Below are 25,830 nucleotides of genomic sequence, written 5' to 3'. Positions count from 1 at the left end.
CAGATTTTATGCTTCTCTCAGAGGCATGTTTCTGATTGCCAGTAAAGGCTGCTTGTGTTGTTGTGTGTGTCGGTGGGTAGGCACAAATTGGCAGAGGACTGAGCTGCTTGAGTGTGCTTGTTAGCAGCCTGGCATCTGCAAAGATTTGTCATTACTGAATTAGCAGACTGAAGGTAGGTGTGTATGTGCTGCCTGAATCCAGTCTGCGATGTGTGTGCGGCGTGCAAGAAAAGCATGTAAAGATCAGAGTATGTCTGAGAAAGAGAGAGAGAAAGCAGCAGCCATAAACTGCTCCTTTCAGCTTCTACTTTCTCAGAAAAACACTTTGTGACGTAGTAAGTGAGACTAAGAGAAATTTTTCAAGCTACACTGAGCTTAATAAGTATTATGGGCACTCAGCATCATGCTGTTTAACCACTGTACTCTCTGCTCCTAACTATGTTTGTCTTAAAGGTTCAGCTACAGGTAAAGGGGCAGAAGGTCTTCCCTAAATAGATGGTTCTAGTAGGCATAAGTGTGCTCTATGTAGGCCAAGTTTGGACCACATTAAGTCGCAGTGTAATGATATTTGAGTTGACTGAATCAAAAAAACATGATTAACAGCATAATTATTGTTTTGTGGTATATAGAAACTAATATTTGATTAAAAAGTGAAAGATAAGTTTTATTACAACATTTTTTATTGCAATAAAAAAAGGAAATGTCCAAGAAGAAAAAGAATATATGAGAAAAAGGAAAAGAGAAAAAAATCCATATTGTATCAATAAAAAAAATTAAAAATTGGGGTAGGGTCAAACAGGAACCTCTCCCATAAACTGCAGGCTGCAGCTTGAAGCTTCTCCCTATTTTAGTCAGTGTTTAAGCATTTATTCCTAATAAATGTTGTTGGTAAACTATCATATTTAACATTCCGAGCATGTGGGAAAATATTTATGGGTGCAGAAAATAATTGTGCTATTGTTTTCACATCAAGCAAACACAAAAGCAATCCAGGGTTGACTTGAAGAGGCGTTTTGATGTCTTTTAAAGATCCTAAGAACTTATACACTACAACCTGATATTTTCCAGGTTTTTGGAAAGTTCTGGAAATGCTATTGGGTGTGTACATGTAACATCCAGGGCTGCACAGTGGTGCACTTGGTAGAACTGTTGTCTTGCAGCAAGAAGGTCCTGGGTTTGATTCCCGGGCCAGGGTCTTTCTGTATGGAGTTTGCATGTTCACCCTGTCCATGTGTGGGTTCTCTCTAGGTAGTCCGGCTTCCTCCCACAGTCCAAAAACATGACTGTCAGGTTAATTGGTTTCTCTAAATTCTCCCTAGCTGTGAGTCTGTGTGTGCATGGTTGTTTGTCTCTGTGTTGCCCTGCGACAGACTGGCGACCTTTCCAGGGTGTACCCCGCCTCTCGCCTGAAACGTTCGCTGCAGATAGGCACCAGCACCCCTCCCGACCAGAGTTGGGACAAGGGTGTAAAGAAAATGGATGGATGGATGGATGTAACATCTATGGACAGCAGAAAAACAGAGTTGGAACAGGTAGGAGATTGAAGCTTCAATTCTGTCTTCAGTTAGTTTTTATTTTGTTGCTATTTTTTTTCTGTATTTTATAACGTTGGAAATGCTTTTTGTCTCATAACTCATTATATTTATTTTGTTCATTTGGACGTAGTTTTTGTCTTTTTCACAAATTTTTTGGAAGACAATCCGAACTCCCTGATTGCTGCGACTCTACGATTGTCGTCATTGTTTCCAGCTGTGTCAGCCACTATGTATAATTTGCCTGTACACCCGGCTTGTTTACCCAGCCTCTGTTCGCCTTGTCTGTGTCAGCCGTAGATAATCACCTGTTTGCTCATCATCAGTAATGTTTGATGTTCTTTGGATTTGTGTCTATATATAATTTTGGGCTAATTGAACCTTGCCTCACATAGCCTTGTGTTTTTCACATTCATTGAAGTTTCTGTACTTACCTGCAGGCTATGTTTGCATTTGGGTACTCTTAGTCCTGACTGCTCAAAATACATAAAAAATACAATAACAACAAAAAAAAAATCTGAGGAATATTAAACTCCATCTCAAGTTAGAAAACAGAAAAAACTGGAAAGCAATAGTAATGTGAAATCAATAGTAATAGTAATCAATAGTCTTCTTATTATCAGCAACAAGTTATTAAAGTCAAGCTCTTTGAAAAAATAAAATTAATCAAATGTATGCAGGGCCTACCCACAAGTTTTCCCCATCTGGTGTGTATGTGCAACCTTCGCCCCTTTGCCACTGCTGCCCTGGGAAACTGCCAATTTGGCCTATATCAAAAACCAAAATCATCCACCAGCAACAAAGTACAATCTGACAACTGTATCACTGCCTTATCCTCACAAAACATTTCATAATTGTTTTAATATACTTTTTGTAGTGTTTCATAAAATGCCATTGGACTGGTTCATTGCACTTGGTTCTCAGGCTCATTGTGATTGGAATAGAGGGAACTTAAGCAAGCCTTTGTTATAAAAATAAAAAACATTATGCCAAGCTGGAACAAGTAGAGGGCTTATCCTTCCTTTAGTAAAGATGGATTTAAAGAGCCAAGGATAGGAAGCAGTATTTTTCTCAAGATGGGACAGATGTAAAAGGAAGAGGAAGGGGATTCAGAATGAGGTTTAAATTTCAGAATAAATGTCAAATGTAGTGGATAACCACATTTACAATCTGCTGAAACCAAACTAAAGTCAAAATACAATTTAATGTTGTTTCTAAAAAAAACCCAAAACAAAACAAAAAACGAATATGCCTTTTTGTAAGCAAGAGGACAGGACAGGAGAAACACAAAGTAGTCAACTTGAGCTGCACCGCTTCACATGCATTGTACTTCATATTCTACATAACATCCATGAAGCGCTCCCAATATGGACATCTTCATTAAGATTCAAGACTTCCTCTCTGACTCATCATGTTTATGCTCCTGCTGTTGTTGCAAGCTTCAATTCTGCATCCTTGCATCCACCGATCCAAGAGGTTTTGCATTAAAGATGTTCTTATAACTGTACGAAATGTCAAGAAGCATCAGGAAGGAATGGGAGTGCTCAAACTTGAATTATGTTCTTCATGAGTTTCTGCATGAGTTGTCGGGCAGAACATCTTCAAATGCCATGATGTTTTCCATCTGTTGGGAGAGCGGCATCTGAGCCAGTGAGTCAAAAAATATGAATAAAAATTAGAAATGTCTGGCTGTGTTCTCCTTGGTGCTGATACTGACTATGGAAAGGAGAACGTTGTAAAAACCTGCTGAACAACATGACATAATGACATCTTCATTTATATTTCCCCAAGAACTGAAAATGATCTTTACAAATGTATTTATCTAATGGAGAATCATACATTAATTTTATTACCTTAATTACCCATACTACGTACTTATCAACTTAGACGTTTGGATTTAAAATGATTTTCATTCAACCAAGAAATTTGTTACTGTTGAGACAGAAATGTCACAAAGAATAAGAAAATATAAGTAAAAAGTGTTTAAAAAAGAATCAATTTTCACCAAAAACAAGTGCTTAAATGTTTATTTGTGTAAAATATCTTCTCTTCTGTAGCCTTCTCAATAATCAGCGGGAATAAAATATTGCAAGAGCAATCAACCACGTCTTGTAATTGCTTAGAAAGTATGTTGCACGTTTCCACTGATATTTTTAGACAACTTGTTTTTAGAGATGGAATTTAAGTCTTTGAGTTTGAAGCCCATCTTAATACAACTTCCAGTCAGGATAAAAATACTGGTAAAGTTGAAAGATTACTTAAAACTGTCGTTGATTTTGGTAAATTGTTTAGATGTCAAATATTTTATCAACAATTACCTTCAAAATTCAAGCTTCAAAAGAGAAAATGTATGTTTAACTAACCACAGTACAGGATTTCTTTTCTGAGGACAGTGTGAGCAAGTAACTTCTGTGCTCTTATGAGATCATTGACCTCCAAACACCTCTTTGCACTGAGATCTTCATTCTGATTATTACCTGCTGTGTATTAGCTGTAGTTCTCAGACATACGAAAGAAAATCAAAACACTTAATCATCCGCGCAAAGCACAGAACTTTAGAAAACATGCAATCAATAGTTTCTCCCAGAAGCCCCAATTAAAACTATTTCCCAGACAAGTGTCAAACTGACCAAAACACCACTGCAGTTATTCTGCCAAATGAAGCAAACCTGAAATACTGAATGAAATATCTGCAATAATGTAACGTGTGAAAAAAAGTCAACTTGACTTGCAGGAAAGCAAGGTTAAAGAGATAGAGCGAGAGCAGGTGCTCTCATTCACTCACACCTCACTCCCAACATGATTACCTGTCATCAGTTTACTTTATCATATCCTCCTTTGAACCTCTAAAGGACAGTGTAGAAAAGTGTGTCCTTCATAATCTGGCAGTTGCACTCCTCCAAATCATTTCTATGACAAATCAACCGTGTGTCTCACCATGCCTTTCACCCGTAACCCCAATATTCTCCTCAATTTACTAAACCCTGCTGTCATCCGATTTTAAGTAGAAATTGTTGGGAGATGGTCCTCTTCTCCTAACTGTAGCGATGGTGACTAATGCAGAAATTAAGCATGAAGGGGCATATTCAGCCACAAGCAGCGTGACACTCTCATGAATATGACTTGCATCACTCCCAGCGCACAAAGACTGAAATGCTAATGATTATCTGCCGTTACAGCTGCTGATTTGAGAGAAATTAGTTTCAAATGTTTGTACATGTCACTCTGGGTGAGTCTTCAAAGTGAGTTCTTTACTGATAATCTGCGGCTTGCAAGCCTCGGGCGTTTCAGTGCCTTCCAAAACTAGTCACATGTCCACCAAAGTCAGTGAATTTATGAAGATCTTACAAGTTGAAGAAAAATGACAGTTTTTCTTCAACTGTCATTTAGTTGAAGAAAATTATTAGCAATTATTAGCAATTTTTGGTGCTAATAAAAATCAGCCAATTTTGTCAAAGGTTTGTATTCAGTGCCCCTGGGTCAATACTGTGGAGGACTCCTTGCTTCAAGTCTCTTCCAGCTTTGCATGGCCAGAGATTTTTTTAGAACGATAATGAATTCCCTATAATTGATATTTATACAAACATAAAAATTCAAAATTGTCTTTTTTGAAAAAGCTCACGTAACATTTGTGGCTAGAATGTCGCTTTGGATAGTAAAGGTTGAAGACCCTTGTTGGATTTCATACTGTGTAGCTCTATGAAAGCAGTACAATACATTTTATCACTCTGTCAAACTTACTGGAAATATTGTATTTACTCATTTGACTACTTTCTGTCTGTACATATTGAATATTTACTGCAGAGATTAGACTTAAAATGTTCACGGAAAGTTTAAACATTTTTCTGAACTAGAAAAAGACAAATTCAAAGAGACAGAAAAACAATGTAAAATAGTATTTATCAAGTCTTATCCTTTACCAAACCTCATTGGCCTCAGTCAATAAATCATGAGTTTCTTAAGTGAACATGGAGACATGACGTAGTTTAACTGTAATGAAAAGTAATACGGTTGGTTTGTGTAAAATATGTTTTTTAAAGCACTCTCAAGCTCAACATCAAAGTGATTATACAAATTAATTCAGGGATGGTGACGACAATGATAATCTTTTAAATCCCACAGAAGGATTGCATAATGGGTTTGTTGATATTTGTTTTCTCTGGGAATAAGAGAGCAAGCAGCCAGAGGCGTGACAAAGTCTGCGTTGGTGCTAACAGAGTGTAGGAGGGAGGGCACACAAATATTTCCCAACATAATAGAAGATCTCCCACGGGAACCAATTGAAAATTCACTCTGATCAAATATTCAGATTTTCAATATTTTACATTATTTTTATTTTGTATTTTTTCTCAACAGAAACTCCATGAAAATACTATCACGTATTAGCCGGCCCTATCATTTTTTGCATCATGGAACAAGGCTTATATTCCTTAACTCTACAGTAGATTGAAACATTTCAACTCGATTTATTCTGCTTTTTTACTCATCTAATATAATCATAATGAAGCTGGATTTAATATTTATTTTCAGAAATCTGTTCTACAACATTCTTCAGCCTAAGACTGTCAGAAAGTCCTCAAACTTCTTTCTTTTGTAAAAAGAAAATGCATATACTTTTACATATGAGAAATACATATATATATATATATATATATATATATACATATATATATATATATATATATATGTGTGTGAACTATCTTTTCAGGTAGCTGCTAAACAAAATAGCACCCTTGAATGTAATAATTTGGTGTGCATGCATCTTTAGAAGGGGGAAAAGTCATGTTGACACGCAATGACTGACTTATACAGTAAAGCAGTTTAAAAAGAACAATTTTGCTCATTTATAAGACATCTTGGCAGAGATAAAATGTTAAATTAGACATCAATATATTAATTTCTTAATAAACATGCTATTGTAAAAGGTTTTAAGCCTCTATAAATATGTTATTACTGAAACAACTTGATCAGAAAGTAGTACACAGGATGTCATGCGAAAAATGACAACTGACTTCCAAAACTGGATAAATATGAATTTATTTACAAAAATGAATTAAATCAAATCCATTATTGTATATTTAAAGTAAACATAAAATGTTTTTGTATGTCAGTTCTTAGTCATTTTTTATTAAATGCATACAGGAAGCAATAAAAAGTCAAGCGCTAGGTAACTGATAGGTGTATTTTTAATATTTTTTTACACACAGGCATGAAAGGCAATCATGCATACACTGTAATTAATAACTGGCTTAGATAAGGCAAACTTTACATTCAGTGTGCTAATTAGGCTGCCTATGTGTAGTAAGGGTTTTCTAAACAAATACAACAACAAGCAAGCTAAAGAATATGTTCATTCATTTCACAGGCAAATCTACCCAACAAGCTTTATTATCACTGTTGGTCCACAGGATTCAAAAATCGTACAGAATCTAGAATTAAGAAAGTTCAGTAAATTTTGGCAACTTTAGGGCACCATTTGAGAAACTTTACATGACAATGACGCCACCTGGAGGCAGAACTGAGGCATTTCAATCAAATCTTCGGCTCATTAAAAAAAAAAAAAAACGTTTCAGTCCTTAGGTTTTTTGTTTATTTGGTAAGTGCTCAGATAATCATCCTGTTACAAGGCTTATCTGAACTTGTTAAGAGCAGCAGCTTCCTCTGAGGTTCTCTGTGGCATCATGTCTCATCCTCATTGTAGAAAAAGACGTAGTAGAAGAGAGCACTGATCGTAAGCAGGGCCACTGACAGCACCATGTTCCTTCGGTTCTCTCCTCTCAACATCGCAAGCTCTTTATCTAAGGGAAAAAAAATTAACCAATTAACATGTAATGTTTGGCAACTAGCAGGCTCTAATGTAACTGTGACTGATTAGTGTTATTGTTTTGTTGTTGCACAGAACACAGTAAAAACTAACTATAAAAATTAAAAAAATAATCCTGTGAGGCTTTCAGCCAAATTAGCTATTAGCATATTATTTTCTTAATTTGCCATTCTGTTAGTAAACGTGACCCATAACTCAACATTTAAGTGTTAATTAAAATGTTGCTAGCTATGGGTGAGCACTGCTGCAAGAATACAAGAGACGCTGGCTCTAATGTAAGGAATGTGAGAAATGAATCTAGAATCTTGAAAAGCTATAGTCGGGGAGTCTCTCAGCTTCACTTGTTAACAATGATCAAATATCCAAATCATACATTAACGTAGTTCAGCAATCAAGTGGAGTGTATCACCAGGAACAATTATTTTAGATGTATCAGCTCACCTAGCTTTTGCACCCTCTCATTTATTATTGCCATTTCGTTTTCCAGTTCTTGTCTGTGGAAAAAAGTGGAATGGGGAAATGATATGCATCAATTGCTAATACAATACTAATACAACAAAATAAACAACCAAATAAAAAAATAAATAATACACAAACGTACATTCCCAAAGACAGAGAGTGTCCTGTAAACATATTCATATCTCTTAAGGCAAAATGTAATGTTTCAATTATTGACTACAGTATGTGTTCTATGATTTTTGTGTTTTTAATGACGTAAAGCACTTTGAGTTGCCTTGTTACTGAAATGTGCTATACAAATAAACACGGTTTTGTAATTACACTCACATTACACTCACAAACATTCATATTTCTTATCAGGATTTTATGTGACTGACAAACATCAAGTTGTGCGTAATGATGAAACGGAGTTGAAGAGATACATGGTCTGGACAGTTTGATATGTGTTTACATAAGTTAGTTCTGAGTTGCTATTTTTTTGAGAGTTTAGTTTGTAAATTTTTTGGCTGAGGCATTGAATTTTGGACAGTTATTGCCTCTGGTTCTAAATGCTCTGCAACTAGAAGGATTTTTGCTCTTACTTCTAGACAGTTAGAATGCATAACCGTGATTAACGTCTCAAAAGCTCAAACAATATCTGAACCTTGACCCCAAGTCCTAGAGGAATTGAAAAGAAAGCTTCATAGAACAGACCAAAAAGACGGACATCCTTCCTGCCCACAGCATCACTATCCAATGACCTTTTGATAATACTTGAATGATATATTTAATTTCCATTTGGGATAAATAAAGTATTTTTTAATTGAATTGAATGCAAGCTGATACTTTTATGCTTATGCTTTCTTATTTTCTATCTGTTTTTTCTATGAAAATCTCCTCAGAGAGCCTTGTGTATGAATGGTACACTGCAGTTGTAGTGTTTAATATATTCTGTTTGACTGTAGTGTTATTTTTCCACAACATCACTTTGCATACGCAGCAAAAAAAAAAAAAAAAAAGGAAAAGAAAAAATTCCATGTCATATATCCATCATGGAAAGACAGACAAAAAACATTTTTGCATATTAATTCAGACAGACAGATTGATTGATTTATGAATGTCTCACTGCATTTTTCAGCGTATTTAGAGCTGATACCTCCACCTTCTCCACCCTCACCTGTCCTGCTCGGACAGCCTCGCCTTCCTGCTTTTAAACTCCGCCCTCTCCAGGTTGTCCTGGCAACGCTCCCGTCTTTCCTCCAGACGGTCAATCTTTACACATATAGAGACATTAAACGAGGTCACTGTGCACTGAACATAACTTAACGAAATTAGAAAGAGAACAAGCAGAACAGTGAATGAATGATAAACACACGTTTGGCATAAAAAAAACAACAGCGACTGACGCATAAGTACCGAAAACAAAGCTTGGAAAGTTTTACCTCGGAAGCGATGCTTACATTCTCTCGTTTCTTGTCTTTCATTTTAGCCATTCTGTGACTAAAGCGACAGAAGGCAATGTGCAAGTAGCTGGACACAGATCTGACTGTACGGAAGTGTTTTTCTTCTTCGTAATGTTTACCTTCCCGCTGTGACAAAAAGCTCTGCTGCCCTCACTTGGTAAAAACTCTCATTACTACAGAACCACCACCTGATCTTTTTTTTTCATTTTTTAAAGAAAGATCAATGTCAATTATACGGTGGCAACCTAATTATTTTTACATCACAAATGTTGTCATATTATAGTTGAGAGGATACGTTAGCGACAGAAGTGGAAAGAGGCCAGCTTAGCATCAGCTCTGCGTTTTTATTGTTTCATTTGATCAGAAAAATGTCGCCTTTCATGAGCAGGGAGCCAATAGTTGCACATCAAGTACAGCAAACCTATTGGAACACAACCTGAGGGCAAGTACTTAATGATGATGTTGGAAAGCAGAATATAAACACTTATTTATCCTTGATTAGTTATCTCCTCAGATATTTTTGATATAACATGTGATGTGGAAATACTTGAAATAGAGACGGAGAAAGTTGTTTGTAATTTAAGGCTTGCTGAGGTAAGATCACCTTAATAAGAATAAAATAACTCCTAAACTATTTCCATGTTTTACAAAGGTATCCACGTCTCTTGACATTCCAGCTGTTGCGATGTGTGTCTATAGCACAGATTTTTATTTTCATTATGTTCTTTAACAATTATATTAAAAAAGCATCTTTAGGAAGATGCCTATAATTATCTTTATAGGATTTTCTATTTACTTAGTTTAAAAGTTTTATTTAGTTATTCTTTGATTATAGTGGCATATTAGTTCCAGTAGTAAAAATTTGCAGAAACCTGAAAAATATTAATCCGCACTCAAAAATAGAAAAACAAATAAAGTGAACATACAGTTTACCAATAAAAAAATATAATTTTAAAACTGAATTCCCCATGCTGTCCACCAGGAGGCGATGCCATACTGCTGGTGATGCTGTGTGTGGGCTCTGGTGACAAAAGCACCAGAGCCCACCAGGTCCAGAAGGAGAGACCCCAACGGAGAACTATTGCTCACAAAGTTAAATGATGTGCTAGAGGAGGAATTACCTCTGAAGATAGTTTGCATGTTATCCACTCAGGATAAATTCGATTAAGCGGTTTGCAAAAAAACATTCAATAGAAATTAAATTGTCACATACAATCCAGCAACCTAAAACAAGTAATGCAACGCTAATGAGTGATCAGATTGTTTTTAAAATTTAAAACTGCTTCTTATGTGATGAAACTCTGAGAAATGTACAGAAAAGAAACTTAAGAAATATTGGGTGATAGTTTTTGATTTCTTCTTTATTTACCTTTATATTAAGTCACCTTAACAAACAACATTTTTTATTTTAGATCCTTAAATCCACTTACTTACTTAATGTGATATCAAGTTCAAAAAGGAAACCCAAAGGTCGCTCTATCAGGTAATACTCTCCATCTCCTCTTGGGTGATCTTGAGATGCTCTCAGGCCAGAGGGAATATATTTAAAGGGGTTTCTCAACCAAAGCTTACTTATTTCAGTAGCAATTCCAAAAAAAGGGATAACTATATGGATTCATAACAGTCAGAGTGATATATTTCAAGCATGTGTTTCTTTTAATTTGATGACTGATGCTTCTTGGGACCATGTGAAGTTTTTAGGAAGGATTTGATGAGTCGGGTGATCTGCTGGTTACATCCAATCAAGACTTTTACCAGAAACTTTTAAAAGATTTCATGCTTCCCTCTGCTGACTAGCATTAAGTATATATTGATTTAATTTTCCAGCTGGAATTTTAGCACCTTCCCACACTTCCAAAAATATTTATACACACTTTAATGAAAATTGCTATGCTTGATTGGCCTGCAAACTCCTCTGATCTAAATCTCATAAGGAATCTATGTGGTAATATCTGGAGGAAAATTAGACACACCAGACTCAACACTGAAGACAAGCTGATGGACAATAAAACTCTGATGACTCCCTCAGCAAATCTAATAGAGGAAAGATTTACTTCACTTTTCCAAGGCCCTGACTAAAGCTAGACTCCTGCCTTTATGGTGCAACAGCTGGAATGCACAGCTATTTCCAGAACCCTAGAGACAACTTTCCCAGGTGTTTGTGATCACCCTCCAGTAACAGAGAATGCTAAAGTTAACCAGCGATAATTTGATTTGTCAGTTTCAAGTCTGCTAATTTTAGAAAATATTATTCATTGTATCATGAGTAGAATACTAAACTGCATGTGGCAATCTGATATTTCTCATCACTTGTCTTTAGACACACATAATCTCACTTTTTTTAAATTGGCACCATGTCAGCGTTCAACAAACCGCAGTGAGATCTCCTCACAATGGATATTTTTTTTTTTATGTACGCGGTTCTGAAGCTGACAAGTGCAGATGTGATATGCCACGCTGTGATGAGTGTTAAAATGTTGAATGAATGATTTCTAAACAGGACGCTGGGAAAAGACAAAAATGATAATAGCAGAAGTCACAGGATCGCTGAAAACACTGGAAGCATTTTGATAAGGGGAGAGAAACACCTAAAGTAGATGTGAAAAGATGAACACAATGAGAATCACAAGATAATGCATGAGCGTGACAGCACAAAGAGCAGCAACTTTTTTTTATGTTAACACTGGTGTCTTTAACTTTGGCGAACCAAAGAGACAGACGATTTCTTACAACATGTGTTATTACTGGAGACCAAGATGTGCCTTCACCGAACTTCTCTTTGATAATCTACAGTATTCATAATTTGCCATCTTCTGGGATATAAATGGATATTTAGGAACATTTCTCTTCAGCATTCATAAGAGTGGGAAAGATGGGAGTAATGTGCAATTCAGTCAAAGTTGGCAACAAATACAGTAATAGCTACAAACCCAAAATTTACCCATGTGTAGAGTCAGAGAAATGCTTTTGAAGTTTAGAATGGTGGCATTCAAGACTGGATGAGGACAAAATTTGTCAGCATGTCTGTGGGGATCCTCATTCGTCCAGATTGTGATGGTTTTCCAGAAGGTTTATAGTCTTTCCACATGCGGGTTAGAAACTCACAAACTATTTTAAAACTTAAACTGCAGAGTAAACTTGCATTCCTTTAGACTAATTTGGGGCTGCATACCATTTCATGTTACAAATGATATCTTTATGCAGTCAATGTTTTTTTTGTGCGAAGTATGCAATTATCCAACCCTAAACAGACTTTTAAAGCCTCACAAGGTGATGCTCATTTAGGCATAATTTCAAACTCAAGGCAAAAATGGATCAACTATACACTCACCATCTTTTAATCAACTTCATAGCATTGTGTTTAGTTTGTATTGCTTGTATTTTTAAATTTTGTTTTGTATCGGCATTTTAAACCTTTTACGAACCAATACTTAAATCCAATGTTATACGCCCACATAGCGAGAGAGAGATAGCAAATAAGTGTGAGTTACAATTGATGTGATCTTTTTTTGTGGTTGACTGAAAAAATAAACAATAACTAACAAATTAAATTAGCTCCACCCTTAAATTTAAGGCTTTTAGCCGTCTTTCCTGGCAACTGACAATAATTATATGGTGATTTTTGGCTAAATAAATTATACAATATATTTTATTACCATGAAAACTAAAGTTACGCAATTAATTGTGGTTAAATAGGTACATCAAGAACCAAATATGCTTAAGCTGCTGCAATTCAAAATTCAAATCTATATTATTTAATCTCTTTATTCAAATAATTTTCACATTAGAGTCCAATGTTGATAAAAATATTGGACTGTAAGCAACCTGTAAGATTACTGATTGCTCACAGTGATCTCTAAGCAATCTCTGTTAAATGGATTGCTTAGAGATTTTGAATTGAGGTTCTGCACAGTTTACAGAACCTCACTTAAAAATATTCTACAATATCCCTTTCCATGTTCCTCTGGTCTACTGGAAGCTTTAGAATAATTAAAAGTGTCATAGCAGATTTTTTTTGTAAAAATGTGAAACTGAGCTTAAAAAGAGGCATGTAGAGTATGGGGAAGAAACATAACATTAGATTTTTATTAATTCAAGCAAACTGTTACAGTCAACAGTTACATAAGTTATGATATACAGTAACGTTCTCATCTTTTTCAATTTTACTTTAAACCAGGGTTTCTGTTCTGTTGTGCCCCAAAACATAGAAACAGCAAATCCAAACAAGCGCAGGCAAGTAAGTAGTAACAGCACAATACATTCATCAACTCAATAATACGTTTTGTACGAACAATAAGGCAAGTTGAAACAAATGCAAAAAAGAAGAAGAAAAACAAAAAACAAACTCAGAGCGATGACAGACATTTACTTTGCAATGAGTCAAATCAAGGCATAACACGTTCTTCTGTTTTAGATCTTGCAAAGTCAGCAGTGTGCAGATTTTCCTCTGAACAACAGCTGCAGAAGCAAACGAGAAAAGGTCTGCGGTTTGGTGGGCAGGTACATACTAAAGTGGGAAGAGGATCTGACAGAAAAGCTTTCTTCTGTAAGACTTAATGGTCCGTACCTGGTGTTGCTCTGGTTCGTTCACACTGAACAATGAGAAAGGCAGGAACTCTGATTCACTTTCAGAGTAAAAAAATCACTCCCAGAGTCATGAAAAATTTGTATTCTACTTTAAAAAAAATCAATGGCTTAGTGTTTCTTTTGTGACATTTCCATTATTTTTTTTTATAGAGGTCAGGAATGGCAGAAGTGGCTCCATAGAACCTGGACAAACAGAAAAACGCAACCTCTTGTCAAACATTTCCCCTGGATTAAAGGATGGATATGCACACATGTAGTCACAGCAGCCATTTGCTTCGTCATCTTCACTTTAAAACAAACAGTTGTCTATTTTTGTGGTAACGTCAGTTCTGATTTAAGAGAAAAGAAAAAACACAACCCAACGGGTGTTTACACTGTTCATGTAGTGCTCAGTACTGGAAACTACTGGCCTGCTAAATCAATAAATGTTTTAAGACTATAAAAGACAATAAAACAAAAGCAGCACTCACTCAATGCCATATTCCACCACCAGGTGGCAAAATTATATAGGAGAACTTAAGAAACAAGAAACATGCCTTCACTTTTCCTTCTCTTTTTGTCCAACATTACTACTGAACAGATAAAAAAACAAAAACGTCATTATTCAAAATGCCATTTTCATGTATACCAGTAAAGATGATATAAACCAGGAATTATTACTGCAAAAATAAATGAAGGATAAAAAAAAGAAAGAAAAAAAAACTCTTGAAACACTAGACAGTCCAATGAGAGCGGAGTGGAGCCTCTCCACCAAAAACAAACTACAACGAGACAGAGATATGAAGAGATAAAACAAAAAGGAAGCTCTATTGTGGAAATGGGGGTGACCAAAAGCCTCCTTTTCTTTGATGGCGAGCCAAGGAGCGCTGATGGAGCGTGGGGCACCTGAACATGTTTTACCATCAACCACCAGCGAATCTCTTTCCCCCCTCCCCCAATGCTCTCTGTCATTCCATCCAGTCCCCTTCATCAAATTCGGACTCGTCCTCCGAGTCAGAGTATTCCACGGCGATGCGCCGAGAGAGGATGGTGGCCACGTCGTTCCCAACTCGCTCGTGCTTAGCCTCCTGTTCTCGCTGCTCTTCCACTTTTCGCAGCTGGATTCCTGCAGCAGGAAATTAGGTGGAAACCTCAGTATCTGAACACAGAATGGTCGCAGCAAAATGCAGACTCTCAGCTAAACGAATAAAGAACGTTAGTTGTAAATATAAGACATTTCGAGATTAAAAGTATAACTTCTCTTTGGGTAAGAAACAGAAACTAGTAGAGCTATCTAGACATACTAAGCAGGGAAATTTCTATAATGATCTTTATATCTAGTTTTGTTGGCTCTTGAAAAAAGGTCTGTCCATTATAAGAAGAAAATCTGCAATTTCACATAACATGAATGTGTTATTGCAATTGGTTTTCACTTGACTCAAATTTGAGCCGAAGACTTTGCTACCAATATATTAGTGTTAGCTAAACATTGTGTTATGCACTGATCATTCAACGTTTCAGGCACATCATCCTTTTTTTTTTGCAGCTTTGGTCCTTGCTGGTCTATGCTTGCTTTTCTCTCGCTTTCTTACATATTTTGTTTTATTCTTTTATTTATTTACATATTTAACACAATTGAGAAGGAGAAGTTGTACACTAGTTATATATTTCAAAATGTAACTAGTGTAAAATAAGTGGATGGACATTTTGCAGCTCTGAAAAGTAAAAATAACTTGCAATTGCACAGATTTGCAAGTTTTGTCCATGAAACACATCTGACCTTTCCTGATAGCTTCCAAGAGCACGCTCCGTGCGTCGCTGACTGGTGGCAGATTGGATGGATGGTGCCTCTTGGTGCCCACATCGTGCATGACATGAGGAGGCGGGGAAGCCATGGCTCCTGCTGAGGGAAAGGCCGGTACAGGTGGAGGGCCCGACTGACAAGGTGACGAGCTTCGAACTCCAGGGAGTGGCAGTGGAGGTGGTGGTGGGGGAGGGGGCAGGATGGTGCCATCTGACAGGGTCCCAGAGCTTCCACTCAGGCCCTTGTCCTGGCCGTGCTGGAGGCGGGCCGGGGATAAGGAGTGGAGTGGTGGCGCGACGGGCGGTGGTGCCGGGTGGAGCACCCCAGGCGCGATCTGGAGTGGAGCAGGGGGAGGAGGGATGGCTGGAGGCTGATGCTGGATTGGCAGAGGAGGAATGGGAGGAGGAGCAGCGCCTCGCAGGCCCATGGAGGGCAAAGGAGGAGGAGGTGGTGGGAGAGGGGGTGGCGGTGGAGGAGGAGTGCTGGAGTTGAGGCCCGCCGTCCTCGCTGGGGACTGAGGTCTGCTGTCGGAGAAACCTGAACTTGAGCTGAAGGGAGGGGAAAAACAACAATGTGGTTTATTTAGACCGACACCTAAAGCAGATGTTCCTTTCCTTACATACAGTTCATCTTTAATATATGACTTTTTACAGTGAATCATGTAACTAAGCATCAAGATTCCCAAACATTCTCACAAAATGTACCCACATTAATTTTTAACATTTCTATTTTTATTTTACAATTGCAGGCTGGAACATATTTTGCTAGGATTTTATGTTGAAGATCAATTCTAAGTTAGTGACCCAAATTTTTTTACCAATAAAAATCTGGTTCAGTCCCTCGTACACAGATGCTATTAAATAAAACTTGGTGCATCCAAAAGCATTTGTATTTACTTAATCTTAGTATAAATATAGCTTTTCTGTAAAACACCATCATGAAGATCAAAGAACACAGCAGGCAGGTTGTGGATGAAGTTGCATTTTCTTTCATGGAAAGAGAAGCTGTTCACATTCGATTAGACCTGGTGGAAAATCCTCGTAGACGCTATGAAACACTTGAGATAGCAAAGACAGAATGGTGCAAAAATGTTTGATTCTACATGTGCAAAGCTGTTAGAGGCATACACCAAAAGATCAGGGAATGCAAATCTAGGTTTTATTTGTACTTGCTTTTAAACCTCAGATCTTTTGCCTTCCAGTTAACAATTACGCACTATTTTATGTTCGTTTAGCACGTGAAATCCCAATAAACTTCAGTGAAATGTGTGGCTGTGCCATAATAAAATGTGAAGGAGCTCAAGCTGGAGAAATACTTGGACCCTCGGGCCGTGTAACCAGACTGCAGCTGATTACATCATCAGTGTAATTTTGAAAATCCAGCTCAATCAACTGATTATATGCTTTGGGAAAACTAAAATCCTTCCTTTGGGAGGAAGCAAATGTCAACATCTTTGTTTGTTTTGTTCAACTAAATCACAACTCTTCTTAATTAAAAATGAGCAATAATGTATGAGCAACGGGGACTGAGAAATCATTCCAGCAGCATCCTTTCTGAACTCCCCACTGTTATCAGACTTCCATCAGCATTTACCAACATTAAAGACAGAATGCTAATCATGCTGGCCATTCACCGACGCTGAAGCTGTGAGGGTAAATATAGCTGTGGACCACGACATTGCAACACAAAGATGGAAAAGCTCACAATGTTTCCTCCTGCAGAGAAAATTGCACTGCAGAAAAAAACCCCCAGCAAGAGGCAGAAAATAGCATAGAGCATATTTTCTACAAACACACTCGAATGAAAACTGAGGGAGGTGAAAGTGAGACATAGAGCACATCAATGGCAATTCATGAAGAAGACAACACAGCAAGACGTCAAGCAAATGCTGAGAGGTAAATAAGCTTTTATGCAGGACAGGTGTGAAATGAGACAAAGCAGGAGAATGCTTATGGACAACTGCGAAAGAAAAAAAAAATAAAGAAAAATTTTAGTTGTGTTTGATCAATCGGTCTGATCCGTAAAAGAGCAGCAGAAGCAGAAAACCAGCAGTTAATATGCTCTATGGCCTTAAACTATTGATCATTCCCTTCATCTTTGACCAGCAAAATCCACTCTCCATGCATGGAGAGTCCCCATCAACCAGGCTTTCCGTGGCGTAAAAATAAATCTTTAATTTGACAAACCAGAATATAAAATGGTGAACAAGCCGATATATATTGTATTTGTATGAGTGCAGTTATTAAAAACAAACTTCTGCACAAACGTCAGAGCCGACCTGATCACAGAAGGTGGCTTGATTTCACCCAGTGGGTGCCCAGGAGGAGGTGGGGGAGGAGGGTCGTGGGGTCGGGAATACATTCTGTCCCCGGTGCGGTTCAGCAGCTCGTTCATCTGGGTATAGGGCAGCGCTGCGAGTGAGAAGTGCCCGTCCAGATGTTCCATGTACAGGGCAGTTCTGAAAAAAAAAGCACTCATTATGATCATCAACACCATTTTTATTTTATTGGCCCATTTTTTTTCCATCCCACCCACCATTGTGTAAGTATTTCTCACGTAGGTTTTTGTGAATAGAGACAAAAGAAATGCCGGTTCTTTAAAAAAAAAAATATATATATATATATGTTATACCCTTTAATCTTTCTGTTTTTGTTACATTACAATTGCAAATGTCTGTCACCTTTTTCCCCACACCATCATTAGAGCATGATGCAGCCACCACCAAACTTCACAGGGGGGTAGGGCAGGGGTGCTGTATTTCAGGGACATTTCTATAGCATTCCACCTCACTTTCTTTCAAAAATGAACAATCACTCTCCAGTTAACGACCAGATTTCTAGATTTTTGTAGTGTCAAAGTCCAGATCCAAATCCAACTGAGAATTTGATATAAGACATGGAAGCAGTGGCTCACAGATGCTCTCTATCCAATCAGACTGAAGAAGAATGAACAAAATTTTCAGTCCATTTCATCACCACGCTCTACTCTGTAAGTGTCATATTATATTCCAATAGAATACCTTGAAGTTTGTGGTTGGAAAGTGACAACATGTGAAAAAGATAAGGTCTGTATGAGTTTCCAAGTTTCTGTATAAAGCTGATGAAAATTACAAGTATTTCTTACGTACATGCATTAATATGCCGCAGCAGCTGTAACAGTTTCTAAACACGAGGCTGCTGTACATAAAATACATCTGCCCTTCATAGACACTATTTCAATTTATCAATACATAGGCAGCATTGTCATATCAATTTACATGAAATCTATTCTCAACCATCTTTGTAGGAAAGATTTTCTGTCTAGCATTTGTGGTATTGATGCGTCCAGGAAAGCAACATGTTTACATTCAATCTTAATTGCATACATCTGAAATGAAATTACTGGACACTAGTAGGAATACACTTTGGTGCCATAATAAAGTTTGCAGAAAATATTATGTACATATATATTACGCAGAACCTATTTTCAAATGTTAATTTAAGTCATTGATGGTTTACACTCTACGGTCAGGTCTAATTAGACCTGCTTCAAAAACAGTTATGTTTTGAAGCCATACTCAAGGTTCACGCACCTTTTGCATTAAATGTTTTCAGACTCAAATATTCAGGTTTATTGAATCCATTAATGCCTATTTTAAAGAATAAAGTATCCATCCGCCTATTCATCTTAGAGTGAATAGATGGATGGATACTTATTAGGCTGTAAAACTAGTCGCTCGCACTATTCCAGATTTTGCAGGAACCCTTCACACACTGTTTCTATCACTGGAGACTTTACAGCTGGAAACAATGCATCCTGCACTCACCTGCTATCGTGGTAACCAGTGGATCCGTTGGCCTCCCTGTGCTTGTCCTCAGCTGCGTCCTGGGCGAGCTCCGCCCCCAGCGCCAGCTTCTGCCACTCCTTCTTCCGATCGTGAGGCTGCCGTGGCACCTTCTCTGGCTCAGGTGGACGGTCGATTGCCTTCAGCTATTAAGTAGCGGGCGACGGAGGGGCAGAACGAAACAACGGGAGGGAAATTAATGGGGGTACAAGATGAGTGAGAGGGGGGTGATTTAAATGGAGGACAGAGCCACAGCAGATGAGGATGAGTGAAAGAAGATGAGAGGAAGAAAAACAAACCAAAAATTAGTTATATGGTAGATTTGATCATATCTAATATGTCAAATAAGGAAAAAATAAAAATCATACAGTTAAAGCTTTTTACATACAAACAACAAGCAACACTGAGATTTAGAGCCTGGCTTATAAACAGAAAGAGAATCACAGTTATTATTCTAAATGCTGGGAAGCCTTTCAAATATAACCTTATGCTCAAAAGTATGTGTGACTTTTGTCTTGCTTAAAACTACCATTGCAGTTGTGTTAATCAGAAAGCTTGTTTATTTAGATATGCAAAGATAGAAATCAGTTTTTTTAAAAGCAGTCAATAAAGAAAGAAAGGAAAAAAAATCGAAAACAGGGAGTGCTCATCGATCAACTCAATCAAAATACTGAATAATAATGAAATATCTGCCTGAATTATCAGCACTCTGTCCCCACTACTAATGTATGAAGAGCTTAAACACAGAGCTGTAGAGAAATGAAGCAGCAAGTTGCTAAAGCAGAAATCACACACATTTCAAAAATAATCAGTTATTTTTTCTTTCACATACCTGCCCTGGAAGGTCTAAGTACCTATAGACCTGATCATACATGCGGGGGTCCTGCAACTACAAGAACAAAAAACAAAAGCACCAGGGGTGAGGGGAGGGGGCTCAAATAAAAAAAATTTTAAAATGGCACAGCGACGAGCACAGCACTGCCTCACAGTCAACAGGGACATGGACAATATTCGTGTGTGTGTGTGTGTGGTGGGAACAAGAGAGACAAAAGAGAAACGGTAGAAAATGAAAAGTGCTGTTGAACAGAAACTGACAGCACATGCATCCTGGGGGCGGGGGATGTGACAATGCAGGTGGGTAGTAGAGACGCAAACAACCAGCCTCTCACACACATCCAAACAAACGCGGGGGGAACAGGGCCGAGCTTCACCCTCAGAAAGAAGGCCAAGACAGAAAGTGGAAGAGTGCACTGGAACTAGCAAACAGAACTGGAAGAGTGGGCATCTGTGTGAGAGCCAGAACAATTCAGAGCAGTGAAAGACAGGACAGGCTGAAGACATGCACAACCAAAAATGCATAAGCATGCTGACCAACTTATAATAAAATGGCAGATTGATACAAAATTAAGGACAACAGAATGCAGCATTTTAAACTCAGTGACACATTAAAGTACCAAACTGTCTCTTGCTAGACAGCCTGATGAAATGCATTCCTGCTGACAAAAAAAATCACAAGAACTAAAATTCCTTCTTTCATTCAAATATTTCGTAAAATTGTGGAAATGTGAAATAGCAACAGCCCGTCTCTCATCACTTAAAACATAAAACAAATCATTTCCATTATAACAAACAATTAAATGTCAAAATGTCTTACAGATGTAGATCTATATGGTTTGTGGTAAGATGATGTTTGCTTGAATGACATTGTAGTCTTGGCTGTACTCATTGTAACAAAGGAAACTGACATTTTCTGCAAGTCTTGTGAGCATCAGTTCACTTTTATGCGGATATTTTTGCAAACAATATTAAATTTCTTCCAAGTCAAATCAAATCCAAGTTAGAAGTAATATTATAGATGGGTTTTCTAACTGTTTCACAAATACAAATGGGAGAAGTTTGGAATGTGTTCTACAATCCGACACCTCTGAATGAAACCCGAAGAAAAAAATTGCCTTTGAAGTCCACTTGTGTTTCATCTCAGTAGAAATCAAGCTGATTTTTTTTAAGCTTTTGGTTTGTTAGTGAACATTAATGATCAAACACTCATGATGACCAAGGAATATGTCAGAGATAAAGTTGTGAAGAAGTTTAGAGAAGGCTAGGTTATAAAACAATATACTTGACTTTTAACATCTAATACACCACTGATTAGGAAAGCATTAAACAGAGAAGCGTCCAAGTGGCCCTTGCTAACTTTGAAGGAGCTGCTGAGATAGAAAACTCATGTAGGAGAATCTGTTAGTTATGCACCCCTCAAATATGAACTTTGAGGAGTGGTGTAGAAAAAAATAGTTATAAGAAATCCCCAATTGAACTTTGCCCCAAGCCATGTAGAGGACACAGCCTCTCGATGTGGAGGAAAACAAGCAGCGCGCATTTCCTTGAACACATAATTCCCACATTGAAACATTGTGGTGGTAGCACAATGCTCTGCAGATGCCTTTCTTCTGCAAGGACAGAGAAGATGCTTAAGGTTGACCGAAAATGAGTGAAGTTCAAAAGCCTTTATCCTCGAAGAGAACCAGCAGAAGGCTTGGAGATTGGTGGAAGTTCATCTTTTAGCTAGCCTGGTAAAAACCAGTCAGCAGTTCTATGCTATTAGCTTTGTACAGAGGGTCAGGACTCTCGGCTATTGAAAAATTATTGCTTCCAGTAGGTGTGGACTCTGTTGACGTTTTAAATTTTACCCAATTGCTAATGTTTGACCGTGACAAATGTGATGTGCAAGTTCAACACTGAGAAGCTTAATGGAAATTGCCTGCCCTGTAAACATCCGTCCTCTGCTGCAAAGAGGGAAGTGCTGAGCTGAATGAAGGGGTTGTTAATTCAATATTTGGAAGCATGGCCAATGTGTACTGAATGGCTTTGTTCATTTCCGCCACTGGCATTACTAAAACAACAGGCAGACTGCAATTCTAAAAACGTAGAAAATCGATGTCATCCTTCCCGACTTTTACTTCCGTTTGCTGATTAGCCCCGGTTGAAATTGTATCAGAAGAATCCAAGTCAATAGGAGAAAGCCCAGACAGAGCTAAGAAGTGAGATTTGAATCAAGCGTACTTGTGTAGGAAGGCAGTAACCAGGATAACTTTCAGGACAAGAACACTGAAATACAGCGAGAAACTCAATACAAGGGTTTAGATTAAAGCAAATTCATCTGAACACAATTCAGTCTAAGACGCTCTGGAGCAAATATGAGTTATCTTGCAAAGAAAAATGGCCAATACCAAAGGATTAACACAAGATCCTCGATATATAAATGTTTTTTTCATTCCATAATTATTCACTGCTTTGTGTAGGTTTATCACCTAAAACTGCAATCACTGTCCACTGAAGTTTGAGGCTGTGAAGTGACAAAACATGAAAAAGTTAACATGTGTGAGGCACTATGCATGAGGCAGCTTTATATGGTTTTATTGGCCACAATTTATTATTGCGTTTAAATTCTACTCGATCTTTGGCCTGCCATGTCTAATTAATAACTGTGTAGATTTTCAAATGAAGCACGATATCTGACAGGCGGATGATTCAACGTCGTGGGTTAAAGACAAGCAGTTCTCTGCTAAAGCTAAATGATGTTGACTTTGTCCGTCCACTCCAGTGGCCAGAGGGCTGCGAGAGGGCGTAGGGATCACTCCTAATGCATATTGATTAGATTCTCATTTATCATTGCACATTACCAACTGATGGGGCGGTTCCTGAAGGGAAGTCTCTGTGTCTAAAACACGCATACAAACCCACAGCTCAGACATGTACTACTTTGTAATGTGCTTTATGTTCTACAGAAAACTGTATGTCAGAAACAGACAGTTATTCCAGTGTTCACCCTTTGCAATCAGGCAGCACTCTGATATAAAATTTCAAACAGATGGACGGCAATGCCTCAAGTGTAAGACGAGCTTTTGTAAGTTATGTGTGGAATTTTATAGCGCAAGTTTTATAGCTGCAATAAGGGTGACAAAATTTGGAGAACACAACAAAGAGGAGTGAAAACAAACCAGAAAAAAAAAGAAGTTTTGTGTGTGTATCCACGTACGTGTGCACGTTTGTCACATTAGTTATAAATGTAGCCGATTTCACGGAGCTTTGTGGCTCAGATGAACTGTCATCTTTCACAAGAATGGACTGGTAATAGCAGAGAGCTATACTTGTGAGACACAGCAATTCGATTTATGCATTTCTGTGTGTTTGAGAGTCTCTGCACACATACGCATCCACACTACAGGCGTGTGGATGGTTTGTGCTCGTGTATACAATAGTGACAGACTCAGCAGAACTGCTACCCCCTAAAGCAGGCCTGGGGAGGAATGCAGGCACTGGACCACCTCGTTGCTGACAATAACACAACATAAACCTGGACAGCTGCTGCTGATCTGCTGAGGTTCAACAGAATTATATTTCAATTAAAAGATCTACAACCATTGGTAGGACTTTTATTATGAAGCTGCAGGCTGATACATAGCATCCTCCACACACATAGAGAACTGTGGAAATACAGTATATTAACAGCTTCTTGTTTTTGTAGTCACAGTGACTACTTGTTTCATTTGAGAACATTTATTAAGTGGGGAATGGAAAATAAATATACAGACAACATCCACCTGAAATGTTTCAATCCCCACTGAAAATTTGGTTTATTATCAAAATGTAAAACTGTTTTGAGAACTTTAAATACATATGTACATTTAGTTTGAAATCCTTAGCAACTAAAGCAGCCTTAAAGACATCTGATTTTTAAAAGCTCTTTATGAAAGAGAATATTTGGAAATTAGGTTTGGTTCCAGGTACACCCATCAGGGGATCTTGAAATCGAACACCTTGTGTACTTGGACTTTTGGCAGCAACATTATATTGCATGAAATACAACTACAGACCAAAAACAGCTCTGATTTAGTTATTGCATCTTAATCTCAACACTTATTCTACACAGAGCTTTTTTTCTGTGTACTGTCGGATGTATGTTGTGTGAAACTGGAAGTGGGTGTGGTTGCTGCATGGAAAGGCAGGAAGACGTTGGTAGCAAAACGAGGTAGAAAGTTAGTTTGACAAAATAAAAATCTGCTGGAATTCACTCGTCGTTACTAAAGAGTTTATCCACTGACTGTATCCCAAGCACACCATTGCATGTTCTGTCCATTAAGTGTCCAAGATCCACAACAAATAAAGATACATTTTGGTTTTTAACAATATTTACTTTTCTTTACTTTGAGTCTAAAATGTGAAATAGTCATTTTATAAAATAAAATAATAGTGTGCTGTGTTTAGACCACAGCTGTCTGCATACTGTGCCTTCACAATGTTCATAACATCATGGAAGATTAATCACAGACAGTATCAATGTCTAGAACTGCCAGACATTGGCGATCCCAAAGGTAGAACTGGGATGCAGGTGTGCTGAAGGACTGTCAGTGTCAGACTGAAAGTGGGCAGCTTGCTTGCCGGGAGCAAACCAGAAGGTGGAGGCAGAGGGGGTAGTGGGTAGCTGTGGTAGGGGAGTGGAAATTAGTGGGAGTTAGTGGTTGGAGAGTAAAGGCTGTAAAGGCTGCAGGCTGCTGCACAGGAAGCAGATGCTCTGACGGAGTGAGGAGAAGGCAGACAGTCTTACCTCTGGGGGAGTAAGGAAAGGAGGAGGGGTTTCAGAGAGGACTCTTATAAGACTCTTGGGGCACACAAGATAAGGCATTTCCAGCTGCACAGAGTTAGATAAAGACCAGATACAGAAAAGGGTAAAAAAAAAAAAAAGATTGGGAGGAAAGGAAATAGGCGAAGAGAGCTCCAAAAGCAGTAATTACTGCTATTTTTCGAACCACTGATACCTCGTAACTGTCACATTGTCACCTTGTGGTATTAGACATCAAGAACAGTAAAACTAAAAAAAAACATAAAACATACAGAAACTGAACTGATTGAAGTATTGAGAGCTCATAATGTTTAAGTTTTTTTTATTTTTTTTACACGATTTTAGGGTGAAGAGAGGACGAAATGAAAAAGACAACTGACTATATTGACTGACTACCATTAGAGCATCCCAAGCCAGTTAACGTGTCTAGGTGAAACAATTTTCCAGAATTTGTTATGTTATTTGTTGATTTACATTCCACCTGTCAGTGGTGACAAATTCCACCACTGAATATTCATGCATCTAAGCAAGTAATTATAAATTTTTACAGCTCAACAAATTCAGTTTTTCTCAAGTACTCGCTATTGGCAACAAGTTCAACAATGTTTGGTGTTGGAGTCTTAGTTGTGGAAACTTAGAATGGGCAACTTTGGAGGTGTGCATCAATCAGACTGCTTCTGTGCTGCATCTTATTTTATTTGTTTATTTTGAACATGATAGAAGTATAAAATGTGTGATTTTATACATGAACAAGGAATGC

The 25,830-nt window shown here is 37.8% G+C and overlaps 2 protein-coding genes across 5 annotated transcripts in view; both read right to left on the bottom strand.

The window, feature by feature from the left end:
* Positions 1–6,700: 6,700 nt before the first annotated feature.
* Positions 6,701–9,410, bottom strand: ccdc167 (coiled-coil domain containing 167). 2 transcript variants are annotated; one of them, XM_028041286.1, is made up of 4 exons: positions 9,255–9,410; positions 8,972–9,066; positions 7,798–7,850; positions 6,701–7,330 (listed from the first exon to the last, which is right to left on the bottom strand). In XM_028041286.1, the coding sequence occupies exons 1-4, from the start codon at positions 9,285–9,287 to the stop codon at positions 7,212–7,214; spliced, it is 300 nt and encodes a 99-aa protein (XP_027897087.1). In that variant the 5' UTR covers positions 9,288–9,410; the 3' UTR covers positions 6,701–7,211. The 2 variants fall into 2 exon arrangements, with proteins under 2 accessions (XP_027897087.1, XP_027897086.1); XM_028041285.1 differs by having other exon boundaries at positions 9,237–9,395.
* Positions 9,411–13,314: 3,904 nt separating this feature from the next.
* wasf1 (WASP family member 1) overlaps positions 13,315–25,830 on the bottom strand; it is a 58,502-nt gene continuing 45,986 nt past the window's right edge. The window contains exons 6-11 of one of the 3 annotated variants that reach the window (XM_028040541.1): positions 25,056–25,139; positions 20,283–20,339; positions 19,433–19,596; positions 17,906–18,085; positions 15,604–16,175; positions 13,315–14,949 (exon numbers count right to left, since the gene is read on the bottom strand). In XM_028040541.1, the coding sequence (XP_027896342.1) occupies positions 14,792–14,949; positions 15,604–16,175; positions 17,906–18,085; positions 19,433–19,596; positions 20,283–20,339; positions 25,056–25,139 (1,215 nt within the window). In that variant the 3' untranslated portion in view covers positions 13,315–14,791. The remainder of the gene's footprint in view (positions 14,950–15,603; positions 16,176–17,905; positions 18,086–19,432; positions 19,597–20,282; positions 20,340–25,055; positions 25,140–25,830) is intronic. The other 2 variants (XM_028040542.1, XM_028040543.1) reach the window with 2 other exon arrangements.

Source organism: Xiphophorus couchianus, chromosome 15, assembly GCF_001444195.1.
Source record: "Xiphophorus couchianus chromosome 15, X_couchianus-1.0, whole genome shotgun sequence".
In the NCBI taxonomy this organism is placed as follows: domain Eukaryota; kingdom Metazoa; phylum Chordata; class Actinopteri; order Cyprinodontiformes; family Poeciliidae; genus Xiphophorus; species Xiphophorus couchianus.
This window is presented reverse-complemented; position numbering and strand designations above follow the sequence as displayed.

Bases quoted from the DNA above. Each gene is read 5' to 3' on its own strand.
- ccdc167 (XM_028041285.1), bottom strand. From the start codon at position 9,287: ATGGCTAAAATGAAAGACAAGAAACGAGAGAATGTAAGCATCGCTTCC. The intron at 9,067-9,236 runs GTAAAACTTTCC...ATATGTGTAAAG, and splicing joins ATGTAAGCATCGCTTCCGAG to ATTGACCGTCTGGAGGAAAG. The intron at 7,331-7,797 runs GTGAGCTGATAC...TTTTTCCCTTAG, and splicing joins TGAGAGGGTGCAAAAGCTAG to ATAAAGAGCTTGCGATGTTG.